This window comes from Saccostrea cucullata, unplaced genomic scaffold (genome assembly GCF_032062105.1).
Source record: "Saccostrea cucullata isolate Sc308-1 unplaced genomic scaffold, CSIRO_AGI_Scuc_v1 ctg3211, whole genome shotgun sequence".
Lineage (NCBI taxonomy): Eukaryota > Metazoa > Mollusca > Bivalvia > Ostreida > Ostreidae > Saccostrea > Saccostrea cuccullata.
In genome coordinates, this window is record NW_026933338.1 from 6,734 (window position 1) to 27,734 (window position 21,001).

Genomic DNA, 21,001 nt, shown 5'->3' on the forward strand with positions numbered 1-21,001 from the left:
AATTGTTTTAACTCCGCAGAAACGCACAGCGACTTCGAACTTTCATATCATATAACCGACCATCTCCTGGCGGCCGGTAATTTGTCATCAATACAAAAATCTTAATTATATACTCCTGATATATGTAATCTATTTAAGAATCTATAATATAAATTGAAATATTCATTGCGGATCAAAAATCCATTAATTATTTAAATTTCCCTCTAATATATATATAACACTTTTTCTTGCATTGTAATTTAATCAAATGACCCATTTGATATAATTATATTGAATTATTGCTTGATAGTAAAAACATAATAAAGGGAAATAATCAAATGTTGAACCCGCTTTTGATTGGTTCGTTTGGATCTAAAATCTCGAAACTCGAATTTTGAATCTCGAATTTCGAATTTTCAATCTCGAATTTCGAATCTCGTATTTGGAAACTCGAATCTCGAATGAGCCTTCTGGGCTTTCGTATCTTTTTGTGTGCAGATCATAAAATGTACTGAGCTGCACGGGTATTTGTTGTCCGAGCGCATTAATCTTGACGCCCAAATTCTTACTTGGCCAGTGATACCTTTGAGAAAACATGTGTATCTAGATGAAAGTTAACTCGGCAACATGCGCCATTCCACTGTATAAATTTTATTAGGTGATTACACCTCCTATACCCGATTTCGCGGATTCAACGATACCCTAATATCGAGTATTATACGCGATTTCACGGATAATACCCGATTTCGAGTATTCTCTCCGACCTGTTGAATGAATTCAAGAGAGATCTATTGAAGTCAGATATTAAAAAATGGTTTATGCCTATCTACGAGTCGAATTCAGCTTTAAGTTTAAGATGTTCGATCACGTACTCGAAATCATCAACAGAATGAACAAGATTAAACAATGATTAAGAAACAATTTAAGCATTCAACATGTTTTAACAAAGTGGACTTTAACCTAAAAACCACCCTGCAAATGATGATTTTCCAAAAGGGTTACTTATAATATTTCCACCGTTGTATGTTCCACCAGTTCTCAGAAGCACATCGTCTCCCTGGACGACATGGACCACAACAGTACCAGTAACACTGCCATCAATAGTATTACCTGAGTTTAGATATGTCGAACCTACAAAATTGTTATTGATCAACAATTCGACTGTGTGATATGATGCTCCAGACATTCTTATAGTCCATGTAAACACGTAAAGACCAGATTGAGGCGCTATGAATGTTCCATAATGAGGATGGTAGGCATTTCCAGCATTTGTGATTATTGAATCAAATATAAGGATATGGTGTGCGCTTGGAGATGGAACATCCTTTGATAAATACACATAGAATGCAACAATATTGCCATGTGATGCTGCAGTTGTTACAGGAGCAAGCAATCGATCTGAAAAATATTTTTAAAATGCATATATTGTATTGTAATAAAGTGCACATAATATTGCAATAAGAACATATGAAAAGCTATGAAGCTGACAGGCTATTACCTTTTCTTATCAAACTGTCTTTGTGTTTGATGACGGCATTAGGGAAGGAGGACTTTTCCCTCAGGAAATGTATAACATTTTGCACTCGAGTTTTTAGTCCCCTGTATAGTTTTTCTTGGACATACTGTCTACTCAGAAACATGGAAATCTTTTTCTTTGTGGTCCTCTTCAATATTTTCTCAGCTAAAACGTCCTTCGGATGTTTTAACAAAATTTCATCTAAACGCAAGTACTGCTTTTCTAGAGTGGAAATCCGTTCGTCTTGCTTGTTTTCGTTGCTGTGGAGATCGATGGCTATAAGTTTTTCCAAGTTCCGGTTCTGCACCTCTAACTGAGAAATGCGATCACTTTGGAGGTGTACGGTCGTTTGGAGTTCCTCTAATTTCTCCATCACCGCCTTCAAGTCGATATTGGTAACAAGTGTTTCCCCACCATGGCCATTAACAGTGATATAGAGAAATTGGACCAATATGAAAAGAAATAATCCCGTCTGCATTTCAATCTAGTACCTTTGGTAAAAGTGCTCACCTCGAATATATTATCAATGTGTCTTTAACTACAAGGAAAAGAACTGATAAGCATATATCACAACCATTTCTATAAATATGTTTCATTCAGACTAGTACTATTTTTTTGCATGTTTTTTTTTGTTTTATTTTTAAATACTTCTCTTGTATTGGTTCATTAAAATTTATATTTGAACAGTTACTAACAAAATGTCGAATATCTGTTAACAATAATTATTTAGTCGCTTCAATAGCGCACTTACCGCCCTCTACAAGTATTTATCTTTTTCCCAGCCTCATATAGAATTCATTTATCGTAAGGTTCTCTGAAAATATAGGTACTACTTCTGGTAAAACTCGTGTATCCTTTATAGCGTATTCAAATGCTCAACAGACAGGAGGATTGAGCTGGAATACTATCTCATGTCGAGACTATACCAGTACCACTACAGATGCTTCAAGGACGTCTGGCAAAAATCATACCCTACATAGGTGTCCTAGTATATTAAGAACAGAAGCAGAAAATGACTTTTTTATCGATGATTTGTTATAGTTTTGAATTTCTTAAAATGCAAAACGTACACTTAACATATTTCCTGAAGTGCAGCTGAGGGAAATAGTCTTGCTCTAGGGAAACTGGAATCTTGCCAACCCCCACAGTGATATATTTTAACTGTTTTTACGAAGTCTCTTAGTACACTGGTAATAAAATTAGACCATTTTCAAACCCTGTAACTTATTTTATACGCATTGCAGTAATAAGGTGTGCAATGGAAATATTAATTGCGCAGAATATTAAAGGGGATGAAATAAATCCAGTAAAAGATCTTCCAGTTTAAAATAATGGTCGATAAATTACAACGTATCGGTAAGCGAAATAAATTACTAGGTCTTCCAAATGGGTATGTATCAGTTCATCAAATTAAACCGACACTCCTTTTTGTAAGGAATCAGTGTTTTACGGTGATTCTCGGGAATCAACAAAATATATCAATTTACTCTTATATAGTGAAAAATTAGTAGAGATATATCCACAGTGAGGCAAAAACCATGAAAATTAAATTTCTTGTCCTCTTTCCCAATAGAATTGGCTAAAATTGGCTGAACAGTTCATGAAAAAAAAGCAACTAGAACTGTCCAAATGGGACAAAATACGCCCCGCTGGGTTTTTCAGAAGTTTTTCCTTAATAAAGATAGGTATCAAACATGAATTATGAAATTTTTCTTCTGGTGACCTTGAACTTCCCCAAATGACCTTGGGTCAAGGTCATGACACACCCTTAGGTCATGAACAATCTTTGTGTGAAATGAGAACCTACCAAGTTTATCCATAAGAAAGAAATGGACCGGACACGAATTATGAATTTTTTTCCCAATGACTTTGAACCTTCCAAAATGACCTTGGCTCAAGGTCACAACACACCCGTAGGTCAGGTTCAATCTTTGTGTGAAATGAGAACCTACCAAGTTTATCCATAAGAAAGATATGGACCGGACACAAATTATGAAATTTTTCTTCCAGTGACCTTGAACTTCCCCAAATGACCTTGGGTCAAAGTCATGACACACCCTTGGGCCATCAGCAATCTTTGTGCGAAATGAGAACCTACCAAGTTTATCCATAAACAAGAGGCCCACGGGCCTTATAGGTCACCTGAGTATTGTACAACATCTTTCAAACAATTAAATTTGGTTCATGTTTTAAACCAGAGGCCATGAAATTCACAATTCACAATTTTGAAAGAGGCACCATTGCTTATCATAATTGAAAAACTTAGCATGCTTACTCTACTTACTCAATATCCAGAGGTAGATCTGAGTTACAAACAGAAAATGTTCTTCCACTTTATAACTAGTTGTGCACCTCACCCCAAAAGAACCACTGACCCTGGGGCCACATATTTCAAAATTTTGCAAATTTTATCAAAAATGGTTGATTAATACCAAAAAGCAGATTTCAAAGCATTAATTTATTTTCAGACTATGTAACTCCCCACCCCCCCACCCCCCTTGACCCAGGGGGGGGGGGGGGGCATATAAAAATAAACATTTTGCTACATGCACCTTTTTTCATCATAAATATATATACTTGGATCATTGGCATAAAACCCAGAAGCAAAGGAAAATATTTTCAAAGAATTAATGTATTTTTACTGAATAATCAAAAGAGCCCTGGCACTAACACCAGAACCCCTGACTCTAGGGCCTTAAAATTCACAAGTTTGGAAGAGGCACTCTTGCTCATCATAACTATGTGCTTAATTAGTTTATTTAATACACAGAAGCAGAGAAGAAGATTTTCAAAGAATAAATGCATTTTCACTATATAATCAATAGTGCCCCACCCTAGCTCTTGAACCCCTGACAATGGGGCCAAAAAATTCACAATTTTGAAAGAGGCATTCTTGCTCATTATAACTATATACTTAGTTCGTTTATTTAATACCCAGAAGCAGAGAAGACGATTTTCAAAAAATAAATGCATTTTCACTATAAAATCAATAGAGCCCCGCCCTAACACCACAACCCATGACCCTAGGGTCATAAAATTCACAATTTTGAAAGAGGCACTCTTGCACATCATAACTATGTTCTTAGTTTGTTTATTTAATACCCAGAAGCAGAGGAGAAGATTTTCAAAGAGTAAATGCATTTTCACTGTATAATCAATAGAGCCCCACCCTTACACCACTACCCCTGACCCTGGGGCCATAAAATTCACAATTTTGGAAGAGACACTTTTGCTCATCATAACTATGTACTTAGTTAGTTTATTTAATACCCACGAGCAGAGAAGAAGATTTTTAAAGAAATAATGCATTTTCACTATATAATATATATAGCCCCACTTAGCACTAGAACCCCTGACCCTCGGGTCATGAATTTCACAATTTTGGTAGAGGACTCAATGCTCATTACATTCATGCCAATAGTTTGCTTGTTTGATGTCCAGGAGTAAAGAAGATTTTTTTAAGATTGTAATAATTTTAGTGGTTTTGGCCTCACTCCTCAGGCCCCAGGGGGCAGGGACCATAAAATTCAAAATTTATGTTCCCCTTTACCCATAGATGCTGTATACCAAATTTGGTTGAAATTAGCTCAGTGGTTTTAGAGATGAAGCTGAAAATGTTGCAAATGTGAGAAGCAGAACACACAGAGGACGGATGAAAACAGATAGCAATATGTCACCTGAGTTACTCAGGTGACCTAAAGGGGTAAAGAAGGACCAGACACAAATTATGAAATCTTTCTTCCAGTGACCTTGAACTTCCCCAAATGACCTTGGATCAAGGTCATGACACACCCTTGGATCATGGGCAATCTTTGTGTGAAAGGAGAACCTACCAAGTTTATCCATAAGAAAGATATGGACCGGACACAAATTATGAAATTTTCTTCCAGTGACCTTGAACTTCCCCAAATGACCTTGGGTCAAGGTCATGACACACCCTTAGGTCATGGGCAATCTTTGTGTGGAGTAGTAGATTCTAATATCCCTCTGTAAGAAAGATATGGACTGGACACGATTGCACAGACAGACGGACAGACAGACAGACAAGGCGATTCCTATATAACCCCCCAAACTTCGTTTGCGGGGGGTATAAAAACTGTTCAACATTTGAGGCATGGCAGTAAATCACATGAGTGACTTTGCTGAGCAATAAATAGAACAGTTTTAAGGGATTCTTTTTACAGTATTTATTTGCAGACTTAATGTAAAGTAAAAAAAAATGTGTATTTCTACAACTTCTCAAAAAAGGAATAAATTACAAAACTAAAGGATGAAATCTTCCAATATTCTCTGCAGAGTTCATCTCAACAAGTTAACATTTTCAATTTCTTTTCCTTCCTTTCTAAACAGGGAATAAATGAAAAATCTACAGAAAAAGCCTAGTCTATTTTTATAAGATTTTCTTCCCTTTTGTAAAATTCTACTTATTATACATAATTAACTTCAGCATTACAGACAGACTTAAAGATCATAATTTACCGTTCTTTAAAATACAAACTATCTGCATGTCTGAAAAAGGAAACTTTTTCTGAAAATAAAACTTCATCTTTCTTTTTTCTGCAAATGTTGCAAAACATGGGTTGAAAAATGTTTCTTTGATGCAATTTTCTTTTAAAAGTTGATAAACAATTAATGTCTACATTACCATATATATGTATATCAAATAAATACCAGTAAGAGTATTGGAGAATAGTTAAACACGGGTTATTAGTCCAATAAGCTCAATTTTTGCATAGGGAATGTTAAAGAAATCTAATTGATATAATAAATAATGCTGTGATATTGCCATAGTTTGCTTTGGAATGGGACCGTCTCCAACACAAACTATTTGCATAAATAATAGAAAATAAAACAAATTAAAAAAATCTACTACAAAACTTGTTACTACAAGAAATATAGAATATACCAAAAAAAAAAAAAGATAATAGAGCTATAGAAATTTATAAACAAATCCTTTTCAATTTCAAAATCACTACAATAAAACAAATTTTAAGACTACTATAAATAAATACAAATGTTTACAATATTCTTTATAAATTATGCATGGCTATGCAAAAATGTGCGAGAATAAGCAAAATTTTTTTTATTTCAAGTGAAAAAAATGGAAGATTTTCTGTGTGGTTTTCGGATTAAGCAATAACAATTTGTGTCATAACAACAAACATAACAAGATATATGGACATCATTTTCTTCCCAATGTAGGTAGTAAAATATATCTGTACAGAGAATCATGATATGGTTGATAAAAATGATCACAAAAAAAGACATATTCAAGCACTGCTTGAGGAGCAAGTAAACCCAGCTTGCTGATCAATTGTAATTTAATACACTAACTGCTTTACTGCAAAACAAATTTGGTCTCGAATACACATGAAATCAATTCATCTGTACCTATGTAAAAGATATGTGTAGCAAAAGAAATATACAATAAGTTTCTCAGCGAGAATACATCAGAAATTTATTACATCTGTACATATCTACATGTACAAATGGTATATTATAAACATACTGAATAAACATCCAAATATGAAAAAATCTGGAGAAAGTGTTTACTTGCTAATAACTTGTATCAACAAATATCCGTGTGATATAACTTCAAATTCAAGCAATAATTTGCAAATTTGAAATCAAATATCCAATTTTGAATACACAAACTGTGAATAAATTTGAAACAGCCTATATATCACAGATAATTGTGAGAACCAATCAAATCCAAAGACAAAAATAATCCTAGACAAAGATATTAGGGTAAAAAGTAGAAAAAAAAATATCTCACACTCTTTTATAAAGATCTCACTCATGACTCACACCATTCACAGCATCACAAAACTGGGAGAAAACACAGGTATGTCTTCAGTTCTGGGTGTAGGAAAGAAATAATGCTTGATTCATAGAATATATTATTTCCCTCAAGCCAATTTCTTTGTATATATTTTTTAAAATATTTTGATTTTAAGCCAACATGGTTTATTAGCACTGTTCTACATGTTCTTAAATTGAGGGTATTTGACATTGTAACAAATGCAGGAGAATTTGTATCTAAAAGATGCTCAGTATCTACCCTTTTGCTCTTTTTCGAATACCACACCCTTTTTGACCTATCCCCGATCACTTGGTTATATAATACATCTATTAGTACAGGTTAGGCATGCCCTACTTGTGATGCTCAGATTGAACCAGGAACACAGATTTACAGCGACATATTGGACACAAGTGTCACATGACAAGAAACCTCCCTTAAACTATTTATAAACTTATTTTTTGAAACGAATAGCCCAAAGCTTCATCTGCAATGTGTACTGCTGAAAAGCTAATGGTTTTGAATTGTGTCAGAAACTGAGTAACTTTTCTGTTTTAACCATAAGGATTTACAGATAGCATTATTTAGAATAAAACTTATAATTTGAATCCTGAGAATATTAATCTACGAAATCCAAATGTGATTTCGAAATGATAAAATAGAAACATTTTTTATTTTTATTCTTTGAGATAGTTCAATTTATTTTGAATTTAATAACAATACCACAAAGACAATTATGGTGCAATTTTTTTAAAGATTGAATAAACTATTACAGTAACTGTGGAATCATGTTCGTGATGGCGAATTTTCGCGGAACGCTTAAATTTATATGTTTGTGGGGATGTACGTTATTTCTAATATTCACTTAATATATCTTAAGGAACCAGTGACTTAAACCATAGTATTTTTATTCGTGAAGAATGTAAATTCGTGAATGAATGGACACCACAAATTCACAAATATTAAGGTCCACGAAATTTAATGATAATCATTCAACACTATTAACCTTATATACATTTAATAAGGTGTAAAGACATGACACTAAAGGAAATGAAAAATTCATACAAGAATAATGAAAAGACAACTCAGAATTGGATTTAAATTGGTCTGACTATGGCAGCATCCAACCAGTAAAAAAAGACCGGCCCCAGGAATGACTCGTTATGTCCCTGAGTTCCTATCGTCCCCTGTCCTTACCTTAACATCATCCCCTTTGTTAACATGTACAACAACAACATTTGAAACACTACCATCAATATGTGATAAAGGAGCTAGATATACTGCCCCAACAACATTACTGTTGACCACCAATTCCATGGTGTGGGGGAAGACAGACCATACATTCTCGCTGTCCACACGAAAACGTAAATTCCAGCTAGGTCTCAATAGATATCCCTGTATAGGGATGGTATCCATTCCCAGCGTCTGTTATCATTACATCGAACGTTATGATGTAATGCCGACGAAAGCCGGAATTGTTTTGGACAAGTACGCATAGAACGCCACGGTATTGCTTGAAGATGGTGAGGTTGTTGGTATTGTTAACGGAGCAAAAGTCTTCTTGAAGCACAAAACCCCAAATGTGTCATTATTTACTGTGTATATTGATGAAAATTTAAAATCTAGCAAAAGTAAAAAGGCATTGTATTTCAGAATGAACCTTGATTTTGTTAAAGGCAAAATGTAGCATTTCATACATGTATACTGGCAATGTTTTGCAACTAGAATATGACATTAAATGTATACGTACCTCTCCTTATTAATTTTTCACACTCTGGTTCTTTTGTAATTCTTGATACAGATTTATTTGAAGTTTTTTCCCTCTTTCCCTTGGAAAACACTTTGGGATTTAGAAAATTAAAACTGATCCTGAGATGTTGATGTATTCGTCGGTTAACAGAAATTTTAGGTTGTTTGTGGGTTGTGATATTTGCTTGAGATTCAGATGCTTTGGATTGGCAAATAATGGTCTCTTCTAAGTTATATACTCGCCTCACCAAAGACGAAATGCGTTTGTTTTGAGTAATGACTGTCCTCTGGAGTTCTTCAAATGATCTTATGTTTGGCATGTCCTTTTGGTTTTCTAACAGGGAAATTCGTTTATTCTGAATTTTAATAGTGTTTTGTAGATCGTTTAATATATTAACTACTGACCTCCAATTTGGATCATAACTGTTTCCGTCAATGACACAACAAAATAATTTAATGTGCACCAGAAGTGCAATAACTACGAAATGCATTGACGCCATATTAGGTCAATTTCTTTGCTACTCTTTCACTCAATATTTCTTATCTTTCTGGCAAAGCCCATCCTGCAAAAGATGATTTCCCGTAATTGTTACTTACAATGTTACCATTGTTGTTTGCTTCACCAGTTCTAAGAAAACATCATCTCCCTGGTCGACATGCACCACGACAGTACCAGTAACACTGCCATCGATATTATTAGGATAAAAATATGTTGACCCAACGAAATTGTTATTGACCAGCAGTTCCGTCTTGTGGTATGAATTTCCACTCATTCTGATCGTCCATGTAAACACGTAGAGACCAGGTCGGGGGGCTATGAAGGTACCCGTGTGGGAATGATAGGCATTTCCTTCGTTTGTGATTACGTTATCAAATATAAGAATGTGGTACGCACTAGGAGTAGGGACATTCTTCGATAAATACGCATAGAAAGCGACAATATTGCCGTTTGGTGCAGATGACACAGGAGCAAGCAATCGCACTGCAAAAAATGCAGTAAAAATATCATTCTCAGTAAATTAGTATTTTTATATGTGTATATATTTTATACGCTTGCAGGATAAATTGTCATAAACCTTACCTTTTCTTATTAAACTGTCTTTATGTTGAGTGAAGGCTTTAGGGTAAGAGGACTTTTTTTGCTGGAAGTATATCAAATTTTGTAGTCGATTCTTTAGACCTCTGTATAGTTTTTCTTGGACATTCTGTCTATTCAGTAACATGGATATCTTTTTCGTAGCGGTCTCTTTAAGATTTGTCTTAGCTAATGTGTCCTTGGATTGCTTCACCAAACGTTCCTCTAAACACAGGTACTGTTTATCTAGAATGGAAATCCGTTCATCTTGCTTGCATTCCTCTACTGTGGAGATCGGTAGCAAAACGTTTTTCCAAGTTTCTGTTCTGATTTTCTAATTGAGAAATGCGATCACTTTGGAGGTGTACGGTCGTCTGGAGTTCCTCTAATTTCTCCCATCACCGCGTTCAAGTCTGTATTGGTACCAAGTGTTTCCCCAACATGGCCATTAACAGTAAGATGGAGAAATTGGACAAATATAATATGGAATAATCCCTTCTGCATTTCAAGTCTAGTCCTTTGTTAAAAGTGCTCACCTCAAATGTGTTATCAAGGTGTCTTTAACCATCCGGAAAAGAACTGATAAGCGGATAACCTTTTCTAAAAATTATTTCATTTAGACTTGTACCACTTTTTGCATTCATTTATTACACCACTCGCTCTAAAAGCGGGAGGGTATGTAGTAACCGGGATGTCCGTTCGTCTGTTATCCTTTCGGATATCAATCTCGTACCCACAAATCCTGTCATTATGATCATTTAATGAGACTTTCGCAGAGTCTTTATTACATATTACTTTTGTGACCTCTTATTTTACTTTTTTTATCTGACAAATATTTTGAGTTTTCCATAGCAACCATTATATTCATATGGGAGGCGGGTATCATTTAGTTAGCTCATTGTTCACAGTACCTCTAGTTTGTTTTATTTTATTTTTAATACATTTTTGGCGAAGCTTCATTAGTTACAAAATGTCGATTGTCTGTTAACATTTATCCTGTTGTCTTTATTCAAAGCCCTACATGAGATACTTTCCTCGTAATGGTTTATGGGAAATTTAGGTGCTACTACATGTACAGCATGGTAAAACTCGTGGATCCATTATAGTGTACTGTATTCAAATTCTCAACTGACAGGAAGATTAAGTGGCATACTCTCTGGTTTTTAGCTATAGATGTCGTCTATACCATTAACCACAGAAGCTTCCGGGCATCTAGTAAAAAATCATGTCCTACAAAATTGTTCTCGTATATTAAAAACAAGAGGCCCATGGGCCACATCGCTCACCTGTGAAGCTTTAAAATCTAACCACGCTGATCTTAACCAGATTTCCCCCTTGTAATACCTATTGTGACCCCATCCAGCCCAAAGGGTAATAATATGGACAATTTAAAATCAAGACTATGGATGCTTCTGTATAAGTTTCAGCTTTTCTGGTCCAGTGGTTCCTGAGAAGAAGATTTTCAAAGCTTTTTCCTATAAATTTCTATGTAAAACTTGGATTCTCTATTGTGGCCCCACTCTACCCCATGGGGTCGTGATTTGAAAAATTTAGAAACTACACTAGCCCAGGATGCCCCTAAACAACTTTTCTGGCCAAGTGGTTCTTGAGAAGAAGATTTTAAAGTTTTTTTCCTACATACACTCTTCAAAAAAAGTAACGCATAGTAGAATTTTAGTGACACATTGAACATAAAGATTATTTAGTAAAATGATGAATTGATAAACAGAAATGTGGTAAGCAACAGGAATACTATCTTAATGTCATAATTACTCAACAACTTTAAAATCATGGTCAGTTTAAGGCCATTAAAGATGATATCTGGTATGCCCCCCGCAGAAACAAATGATAGCCACAAATGGCATCTAATGGAAGCAAATGTGTTTAATAAAAACTGTATAGGAATACTCTCCCACTCCAAATGTAGAACTTTGGTCAGCTGTTGCAGAGTCTGGGGATGCGATTGTCTTTGGTAAAGCATGTCAATCCATTTTGTCCAATGCTGCTTAATTTGGATTAAATCTATCGATTCAGATGACTGTGGAAGAAACAGGTTGTTGTTGCTTTGCAAGAATTGGAGTGTCAAACGAGGCATATGTGGCTGTGTATTGTAAGACTGCAATACGGCTCTAGGATGCTGCAAGATTGAATGGGTATGTGTAGGTAGAACATTGTTAGAGTACCTTTTTCCAACAAAGTCCATTGAACTCGAACCAAATCAATCTTACTTTCTTATATCGTTTTCCATATCATTACACTACCACTTAAACCTTTTTAACGTCCTGGATGCAGTTATCTGTCTAACATTCATTACAAAGCATTAGCACTCTTAAACTTATAAGAGGCTTTCAGATAAACATTCTGGACTAGTAATTAAACCAAAATGTTCAGCAGTGATGCTGTGGTCATACTCTATTGATCTGAGATCTTTGAAGTCGATATTTGGGGTGCTGTGGGGTCAGAACAATGGCATGAATAATCCTCTTGCAATAATTCGAAGTCAACTGAAAATAGTCTTGTTAAATGATATGTGCAGTTCAAGGATAGCTAATGCTATCAGATGACGTCATTGCATTACATTCATGCATTTTTCGTAATCCTCTGAAGTGATGCTGTGCTGCTGATGTCACACGTAGTCTGCCATATTGTTTGCGAACATTGGGTGTTCGATGTTAATGGTTTATGTTTCATAGGTTAGATATGGCGCTGTACGTAACATTAAAACCTCTTGCAATTGTAGATTGCGGTACCACTGCTTCCAGTCGCCCATTTTCCTTTTTGTGTTACGCCACATTCAGATGCAGCATTTTTAGGAAGCGTTATTTTTCAGAAAAAACAAGATTCAAAATATCGAGAACCCCCCCCCCCCCTTTTTGATAGCCTCTTTGTACCTGAAGGAATTGCATCAGAATTCAACAAATAAAAATTGAGATCAAAATTTTGGGGAAATTTTGCAAAATCAGGTCTTTTTGTCTGTGAGACTTGTAGAATAGGTGTAAAGTTAAGAATTGCATAAAAAATCACACATTTTACTTGAATACATCATATCCATATAAAAATTAAAGGTATGACAAAACTATCATACATTTTTCAGGGCATTGTTTCTACTATGCGTTTTTTTTGAAGAGTATATTTCTATGTAAAACTTTGATTCCCGATTGTGGCCCCGGCCTAACCCCTGGGGTCATCATTTTAATAATTTAGAATCTACTCTACCCCAGGATGCTTTCATTTAAGTTTCAGCTTTTCTGGCCGTGTGGTTCTTGAGAAGAAGATTTTTTAATGACCCCACCCTATTTTTTGTCTTTTCTTGATTATCTCCCCTTGTGTGAGGACTTGGCCCTTTATTTTAAGTATTGAAATTTAGCTTTTCCCAAGGATGCTTTGTACAACGTTTGGTAAAAATTGGCCCATTGGTTCATGAGAAGAAGTCGAAAATGTGAAAAGTTTACAGACGGACAGACGGACGGACGACGGACAAAATGTCACATATTGCAAAACTTTAATGTAAATTTTCCGAGGCTCAGCCGACGAAATAGTCTTGTTGAAGGAAAACTGGAATCTTGCCGACTCTCATTAATGATTTCTTTAACTGTATAGATAAAAAATAGACCATCTTCAAACACTGTAACTGTTCTTGTTTATATGCAGTACAGTTATGAGGTGTGCAATGGAAATGCATGTAGTGATTACACAGACTATTATGGAGATGAAATAATTAATTTTTTGTAAAAGATTTTTTAAATTTGAATCAATGGTCTATAAAGTACAATGTATCAATAGGCAAGATAAATTCTAGGGATTCCAAATAGGTGTGTATTAGTTCATCAAAATAATCCGATGCACCTTTACCCAACAAATCAGTTTTATATAGTGATTTTCAAGGAATAGCAAAGCACATTGGTTTACTCTTATACAGTTCAAAATCAGTTGAGGTTTAATAAAGATTTTTAAAGAATACATTTTCCTCCATCTCAGACGAAAAACCACGAACATTAAATTTATTGTCCTCTTATCCCATAGAATTAGCTAAAATTTGTTCAACATCTATGAGTAGAGCAAAAACTGTTCAACAGTTTGAGGGATGGTAGTAAATTTCATGACTCTGCTGAGCAATAAATAGAACAGTTTACTAGGATTCTCTACAGTATTTATTTTCAGACTTAATGTAATGTAAATAAAGTGCTTTCTTTTCAAAAATGAAATAAATTACAAAACTAAAGAAGGAAAACTTTAAAGATTCTAACACTATTCTAAGACTAATAGCGCATTACGGAATAGAAGAAGAATATGGAGATAACGATCAGTATTCAATCTCAAAGTCAATAAAACAATACAAAATAGGAGTAGAGCAAACACGGACCTCCGAAACACCAGAAGTGGGATCAGGTGCTATGGAGAAGTGAGCATCCCATGCTGACCGGTCACACCGCCGTGTGCTCCTTGTCATGATCATGAAATAACAGGAAAATCCGTCGTCAAATTCAGAGTACAAATAATGGAATAACAATTAGTATGAAAAACGTCAGTCAGCATTTGACTCCATGATCAATTGTATTTGCTGACAAGATCATTGTATCGACCATGGAACTTATGAAATGATGACTTTAAATGAGACCGCTGATATTCTTGTTTCATCAACTTGCTTGTCAATAATTTACCTCGTATTAGAAATTGTTCATACGTAGAGCGTGCTCTTGCGTATCGAATCAATTGAGATATATTAACTCCATATGCAGGTGATGAAGGTATATTGCTGCATAAAGGGAAGTTGACGATAAAAAAGTTAAAATCATCACATTTATCATAAAGTGTGGTTGTTAGATTACCACTAACCTCTTTTCAAGTAAAATGTCCAAGTATGAAACAGATGTGTCAGACTTTGTCGTATCTTTTATCTCAAGCTCTCCTGAATATATCGTATCGACGAGGGAATCATTGTTATTCGTCGATATATCTGAAAGTTGAGTTGAAGTCCACAGCAAGTGTTTCTTCTTTTCACGCATCAGATTTTACATAAATTCTGCTTCATATGAATATAAGAATAGGTCTGCTAATAACGGAGCGCAATTGGTACCCATGGGAATTCCAATAGATTGTTGGAATACCTGGTCTCCAAAAACCACATAGATATTGTCAATCAGAAACTCAAGCATCTTCTTGATGTCAACTTCAGAGTACTTATGTGTGCACATGATTTGAATTCTGATGGATATCTATGAAGCTCAAATGTATTATCAAAAAATATATATTTTATCATTATTTGATATAATTAAGCTTAAATCTTAAAATACAAAAAAAAAAATTGAGTTGCAAAGTTTAAAAGATTGTAATTGAATAAATTAATACCCTGGAATCATTAAATTGGGGGGGGGGTGGATTGCGCAAATTCTAAAGGTTTTTTTTTTGGGGGGGGGGGGTTCTAGTATTTACTTATATCTGAAAAGACCAATAACTTATAAGCCCTTGTATTTTAAACTTATGGATTAAGAGTAATCACAAATTCCACGATTTTTACGACTCCATGTTTAATGATAATTAGATACGGTCTAAAGAAATGACACTTAAGAAATGAAAAATACAAAGATAACTCAAAATCGGAATTAAATTGGCCTGACTACGGCAGCATCCGAGTCAAGTAAAGGAGGATCGGTCCCAGGAATGACTCATTATGTATCCTGAGTTTCGGTTGTCCCCTGTTCCTACGTAAACATCATCCTCTTTGTTAACGTATACAAACACAACATTAATTTGTAACACTACCATCCATATGCCCCAACACATTGCTGTTGATTATCAATTCCGTTGTGTGTTACATGTACATAGACACACACGTCAATTGAAACTTTGCTAGTAAATCTTCTGAAGTTTCTAAAGTGGACATAAATCAAATCTGTCTTCGACTTTTTTTCCTCTCATTCAGGAAGGCAATGTTTCCATTTTAAGTAAGTGGCTGACACAGTTTTTCCACTAAATGTAGATTCATCTGATAGGATTTCCAAGGCGATGGGTTCACATTTGTAGCGCACCGCAAAGACCTAAGACGTAAACATAGTAGTGTTTGTTCCTTTCGAGTTGCCAAGTGCCTGGTTTTGAGTTGAAAGTCAGTCTTTTAAATGAGATCATAGATACTAAAGTTCCGTTACACGGTAAGCTTTGACCTGATAAAAAACTCTCGAGTAGAGGTCTAAATTTGGAGTCTGGGCTTGGGGTAATGCTTATTGTAATGACAATGCATGACAATACATTACATGATCTCAAAGTAATGCTAGTAATTTGTAATGCCCAAAGAATTTTGCATTACATGTAATGGTAATGTACTGCATAACGTCATAAAATTCAGTGTAGTGCTGACATTACAAGCATTATTTTGTATGTATATGTATACCTATTTTTTTTATTATTTTGCAATGGACATGGACATCTATTGCTTTACCGTCATCATTTGAACCTGTATGATGTATTCAGCAATTAAGACAGTGAATTTGATAGAGATATGTACATGTGAAGAAAAAGATTTTGAGGTGAATTGAGATTGATTTTCACTCAGGAAAAACAGGGCTGTGATGCGACTGAGATAGATAGTGTATGATTAAAGATGAAAATCTAAATTTAAAGTTAAAAGAGGTACTCAAAATCTTAAATTAAATAATCATGCAACATTTAAAACATTTAATTTTCGAAAAAGAAACAAATCAAGTCTTCAAGTTTTTAAAAGAAGACTTCAACCTAAAATCCACCCTGCAAATGATGATTTTCCATAAGAGTCACTGAAAATGTGACCATAGTTGTATACTCCACCAGTTCTAAGAAAAACGTCGTCTCCTTTGGTTAACATGCACCACCACAGTACCGCTAACACTGCCATCTATAGTATTAGCTGAATCCAGATATGTCGACCCAGCGATATTGTTATTGACCAACAATTCTGTTGTATGATGTGATAATCCATGCATTCTTATGGTCCATGTGAAGACGTAAAGACCAGATCGTGGCGCTATGAAGGTACCCGTATGGGAATGATAGGCATTTCCGGCGTTCGTGATTACGTTATCAAATGTAAGGATGAAGTGCGCGCTTGGAGATGGAACAAGCATAGAAAGCAACAATGTTGCCGTGTGATGCTGGAGTTGTCACAGGAGCAAGCAATTGCACTGTAAAAAAGTGCAGTAAAGAGCAAATATCATTCTAATGAATAAATTTTATGATATGAAGCTTGCATGATGTATTGTCATTAACCTTAAATTACCTTTTCTTATCATACTCTCTTTGTTTTGTGTGAAGGCTTTATAAAAGGGGAATTTTCCTCCTGCAAGTTGTGCATCAAATTTCGAAGTCGATTCTTTACACCTCTGTACAGTTTTTCGTGGACATTCTGTCTACTCAGTAACTTGGAAACCCTTTTTGTAGTGGCTTCCTTCAGTTCCTTTTCAGATAAAATGTCCTTGGATTGTTTTAACAAACGTTCCTCTAAACACAGGTACTGTTTCTCTAGAATGGAAATACGTTCATCTTACTGGTTCTCTCTACTGGGGAGATCGGTAGCAATACGTTTTCCCAAGTTTCTGTTCTGATTCTCTAACTGAGAAATACGATCACTTTGGAGGTGTACGGTCGTCTGAAGTTCCTCTAATTTCTCCATCACCGCCTTCAAATCTGTATTAGTGGCAAGTGTTTCCCTATCATGACCATTAACAGTGAGATAGAGAAATTTGATCAATATGAAAAGAAATAATCCCGTATGCATTTCAAGTTTAGTTCTTTCTGTTAATAGTGCTGTCCTTATTTAGGTTATCTATGTGACTTTAACCACAAGGAAAATATTTGATAATTTTCTACAAATTACATGGACATTGTATTTCAGTCAGAAAGACTTTTGTATATGCATGTGCTTTATTGTTAATTTAAAATACTACTTTAATATTGCTTTACTAAAATTAATTAGGTAGTTGTTAAAAAAATGTTAAATATCTGTTAATGATAATTTAACAAAGTTAATTTATTCCTTAAGATATCCTTATTCTGTGATAATATATTTAGGTCTTTTTCCTGTTGAGATCCTCTCTATTAGCAATTTTATCTACCTGAGTGCTCGTGTTCGGGTAGTACTCAGTAAGTTACAACCACGATGAGACCTGTCTTGCTTGTTCTGCAGTAGCCGGGGTGGGTGCTCAAATTTACACCAGGTATTTACAGGAATAAAAATGTAATAATATGTGTACAAGTATTTAATTAGAATCTGCCCATTTAGTATGTTTTTAAGTCACCTGAGTAAACTCAGATGACCTATTGCTATCCGTTTTCGTCCGTCGTCGTTCGTCGTGCGTTAACATTTGAACATTTTCAGCTTCTTCTCTAAAGTCCAAAGTCGATTCTTTAGATCTCTGTATTGTTTTTCTTGGATATTCTGTCTACTCAGTAACACGGATATCTTTTTTTCCGTTCATCTTGCTTGTTCTCTCTGTTGTGGAGGTCGCTGTTATAAGTTTTTCAAGGTTTATGTTCTTCTTCTCTAACTGAGAAATGCGATCACTTGTACGGTCGTCTGGAGTTCCTCTAATTTCTCTGTCACCGCCTTCAAATCTATATCGGTACCAAGTGTTTCCCATGACATGGCCTTTAACATAGAAGAATTGGATCAATAAGATAAGGAATCAACCCGTCTGCATTTCAAGGCTAGTCCTTTGTTATAGTGCTCACTTCATGTTTTATCAAGGTGACTTTAACCACAAGGAAAAGAACTGATAAGCAAATTATTAGCTTTTCTTTTCTATTAATTATTTTAGTCAGAATGCTTCTTTGCATATATGTATTTCATTTTAATTTTGAATACTTCTTTGCTTTGACATTAAATCATTAAAATTTATCATGTAATCAGTTATAAAATGTTAAATACATTTATCTATTAAGGATAATCATTTAGGCATTGGAAATTTGCCCTTGTCCGCCTTCTCTAATATTTTTAGGTCACCCGAGTAAACGCAGGTGACCTATTGCTATCTGTTATCGACCATAGTTGTGCGTTTTGCGTTGTGTGTCATGTGTTGTGCGTTAACATTTGAAAATTCTCAGCATCTTCTCTTCAACCGCCCTACCAATTTCAACCAATTTTGGCATATAGCATCCATGGGTGAAGGGGAACAAAAATTGTGAATTTCATGGTCCCTGCCCCCTGGGGCCTGGAGTGGGGTCAAAACCACTAAAATAAGTGCAATCATTAAAAATCTTCCTCTTTACTCCTGGACATCAAGCAGTCAAACTGTTGGCATGATTGTTATCAGCATTGAGTCCTCTACCAAAATTGTGAAATTCTTCTCTGCTCCTGGCCATGGGTAATAAGTAGATGAACTACCTATATAGTTATGATGTGCAAGGGTTTTTCTTCCAGAATTGTGAATTTCTAGGCCCCTGCGTCAGGGATACCATAGGGGGGAGGGGGCTCTACTTATACACAGAAAATGAATTGTTTGAAATCTGATCCTTGGTATTTATCAAACATTTTTGATAAACAAGTGTGCCTTTTCAAAAATTGTGCAATGTGTGGACCTAGGGTCAGGGGTTCATGTGTGGTAGGGGCACTTCTGATTTTTGCTGAATATTACTGATTAGTTGATATGTATTTTTTTGTTCCCCTACTCTGCCTATGGGCATTAAGGAGGCTAAGTAACCAAACTAAGCATTTGCTAAGTTCATAGTTATGATTAGCAATGGTGCCAGCCACTTTCAAAAGTGTGAATGCCATAGCATCTACCTTAAAACATGAACCAAATTATATCATTTGAAAGTTGTTGCATGATTCTCAGGTGACCTATAAGGCCCATGGGCCTCTTGTTTCACTATCTTTTCTCAGGGTCCTATATCCGCGGGCTTTTGTCCAGTTTCTAAAATGTTACCGGTCTTGGGAGGGCTACTTAAATCCATTGATACAATAACCAGCCTTGGGCGAGAAGGAGTCTTGGTTGTGCAGCTACGCCAGCCTATGTTAGTTATGTGATTAAATGATATTGGAGAACGAAATAAATTAATAGATGAATAAATCAATAAAAATGTAACAAAGAAGTAAATTAAACCCATCTGCCGTCGGGCGGCAGTCCAAAACCCTGGTGATGTATCCTTTGTTTAGCTTAAATCGAAATACCCCGGTAGTCGCCGTTATGGACGAAAGGACTGTAATTTTGGCTGGAAGTGGAAAGCGGGTCATTTTGGACGAAAATGGAATAGCAGTCATATTGGTCGGAGACACAAAGGCGACAATTTTGGCAAGAAAAGGTCGCTATCTTGGCGGAAACCAAGGGACTGCTATGTAAGAGCCAAAATAAAAAAAACAAGAGGCTCAGGGGCCACATCGCTCACCTGAGCAATTAGCTAGGAAAAAATCAGACATCAGATCAGAAGTGAAAGTTTTCGGGGGGGGGGGGGGGCTTGAATTCTAACCCCCCAGGGGGTCATGATTTAAACAAACTAGAATCTACAATACCTGAGGATGATTCCCTATGAATATCACTAGGCATGGCTTTGAAGTACTTGAAAAGAAGATTTTAAAAGATTTCCCTATATATTCCTATTTAAAACTTTTATCGGCCATTTGGCCCAATCCTACCCCCGGGGGTCATGATTTGAAGAAACTTGAATCTACGCTACCTGGGGATGATTCCACAAGAGTTTCATCTTTCCTGTCTCAATGGTTCTTGAGAAGAAGATTTTTCCTATATATTCCTATGTAAAACTTTGATCGGCCATTTTGGCCCCACCCTAACCCTGGGGGTCATGATTTGAACAAACTTGAATCTACACTACCTGAGGATGATTCCATATGAGTTTTATCTTTCCTGGTCAAGTGGTTCTTGAGGAGAAGACTTTTAAAGTTTTTTTCCTATATATT

At 35.5% G+C, this 21,001-nt stretch overlaps 1 protein-coding gene across 1 annotated transcript; it reads right to left on the bottom strand.

The window, feature by feature from the left end:
• Positions 1-981: 981 nt before the first annotated feature.
• LOC134238049 (uncharacterized) lies at positions 982-1,868 on the bottom strand (the record flags this gene model as incomplete). Its single annotated transcript, XM_062720181.1, has 2 exons — positions 1,478-1,868; positions 982-1,110 (listed from the first exon to the last, which is right to left on the bottom strand). Coding segments are annotated over exons 1-2 (520 nt in total), but the record flags the coding sequence as incomplete, so codon positions are not given.
• Between the last annotated feature and the right edge of the window lie 19,133 nt (positions 1,869-21,001).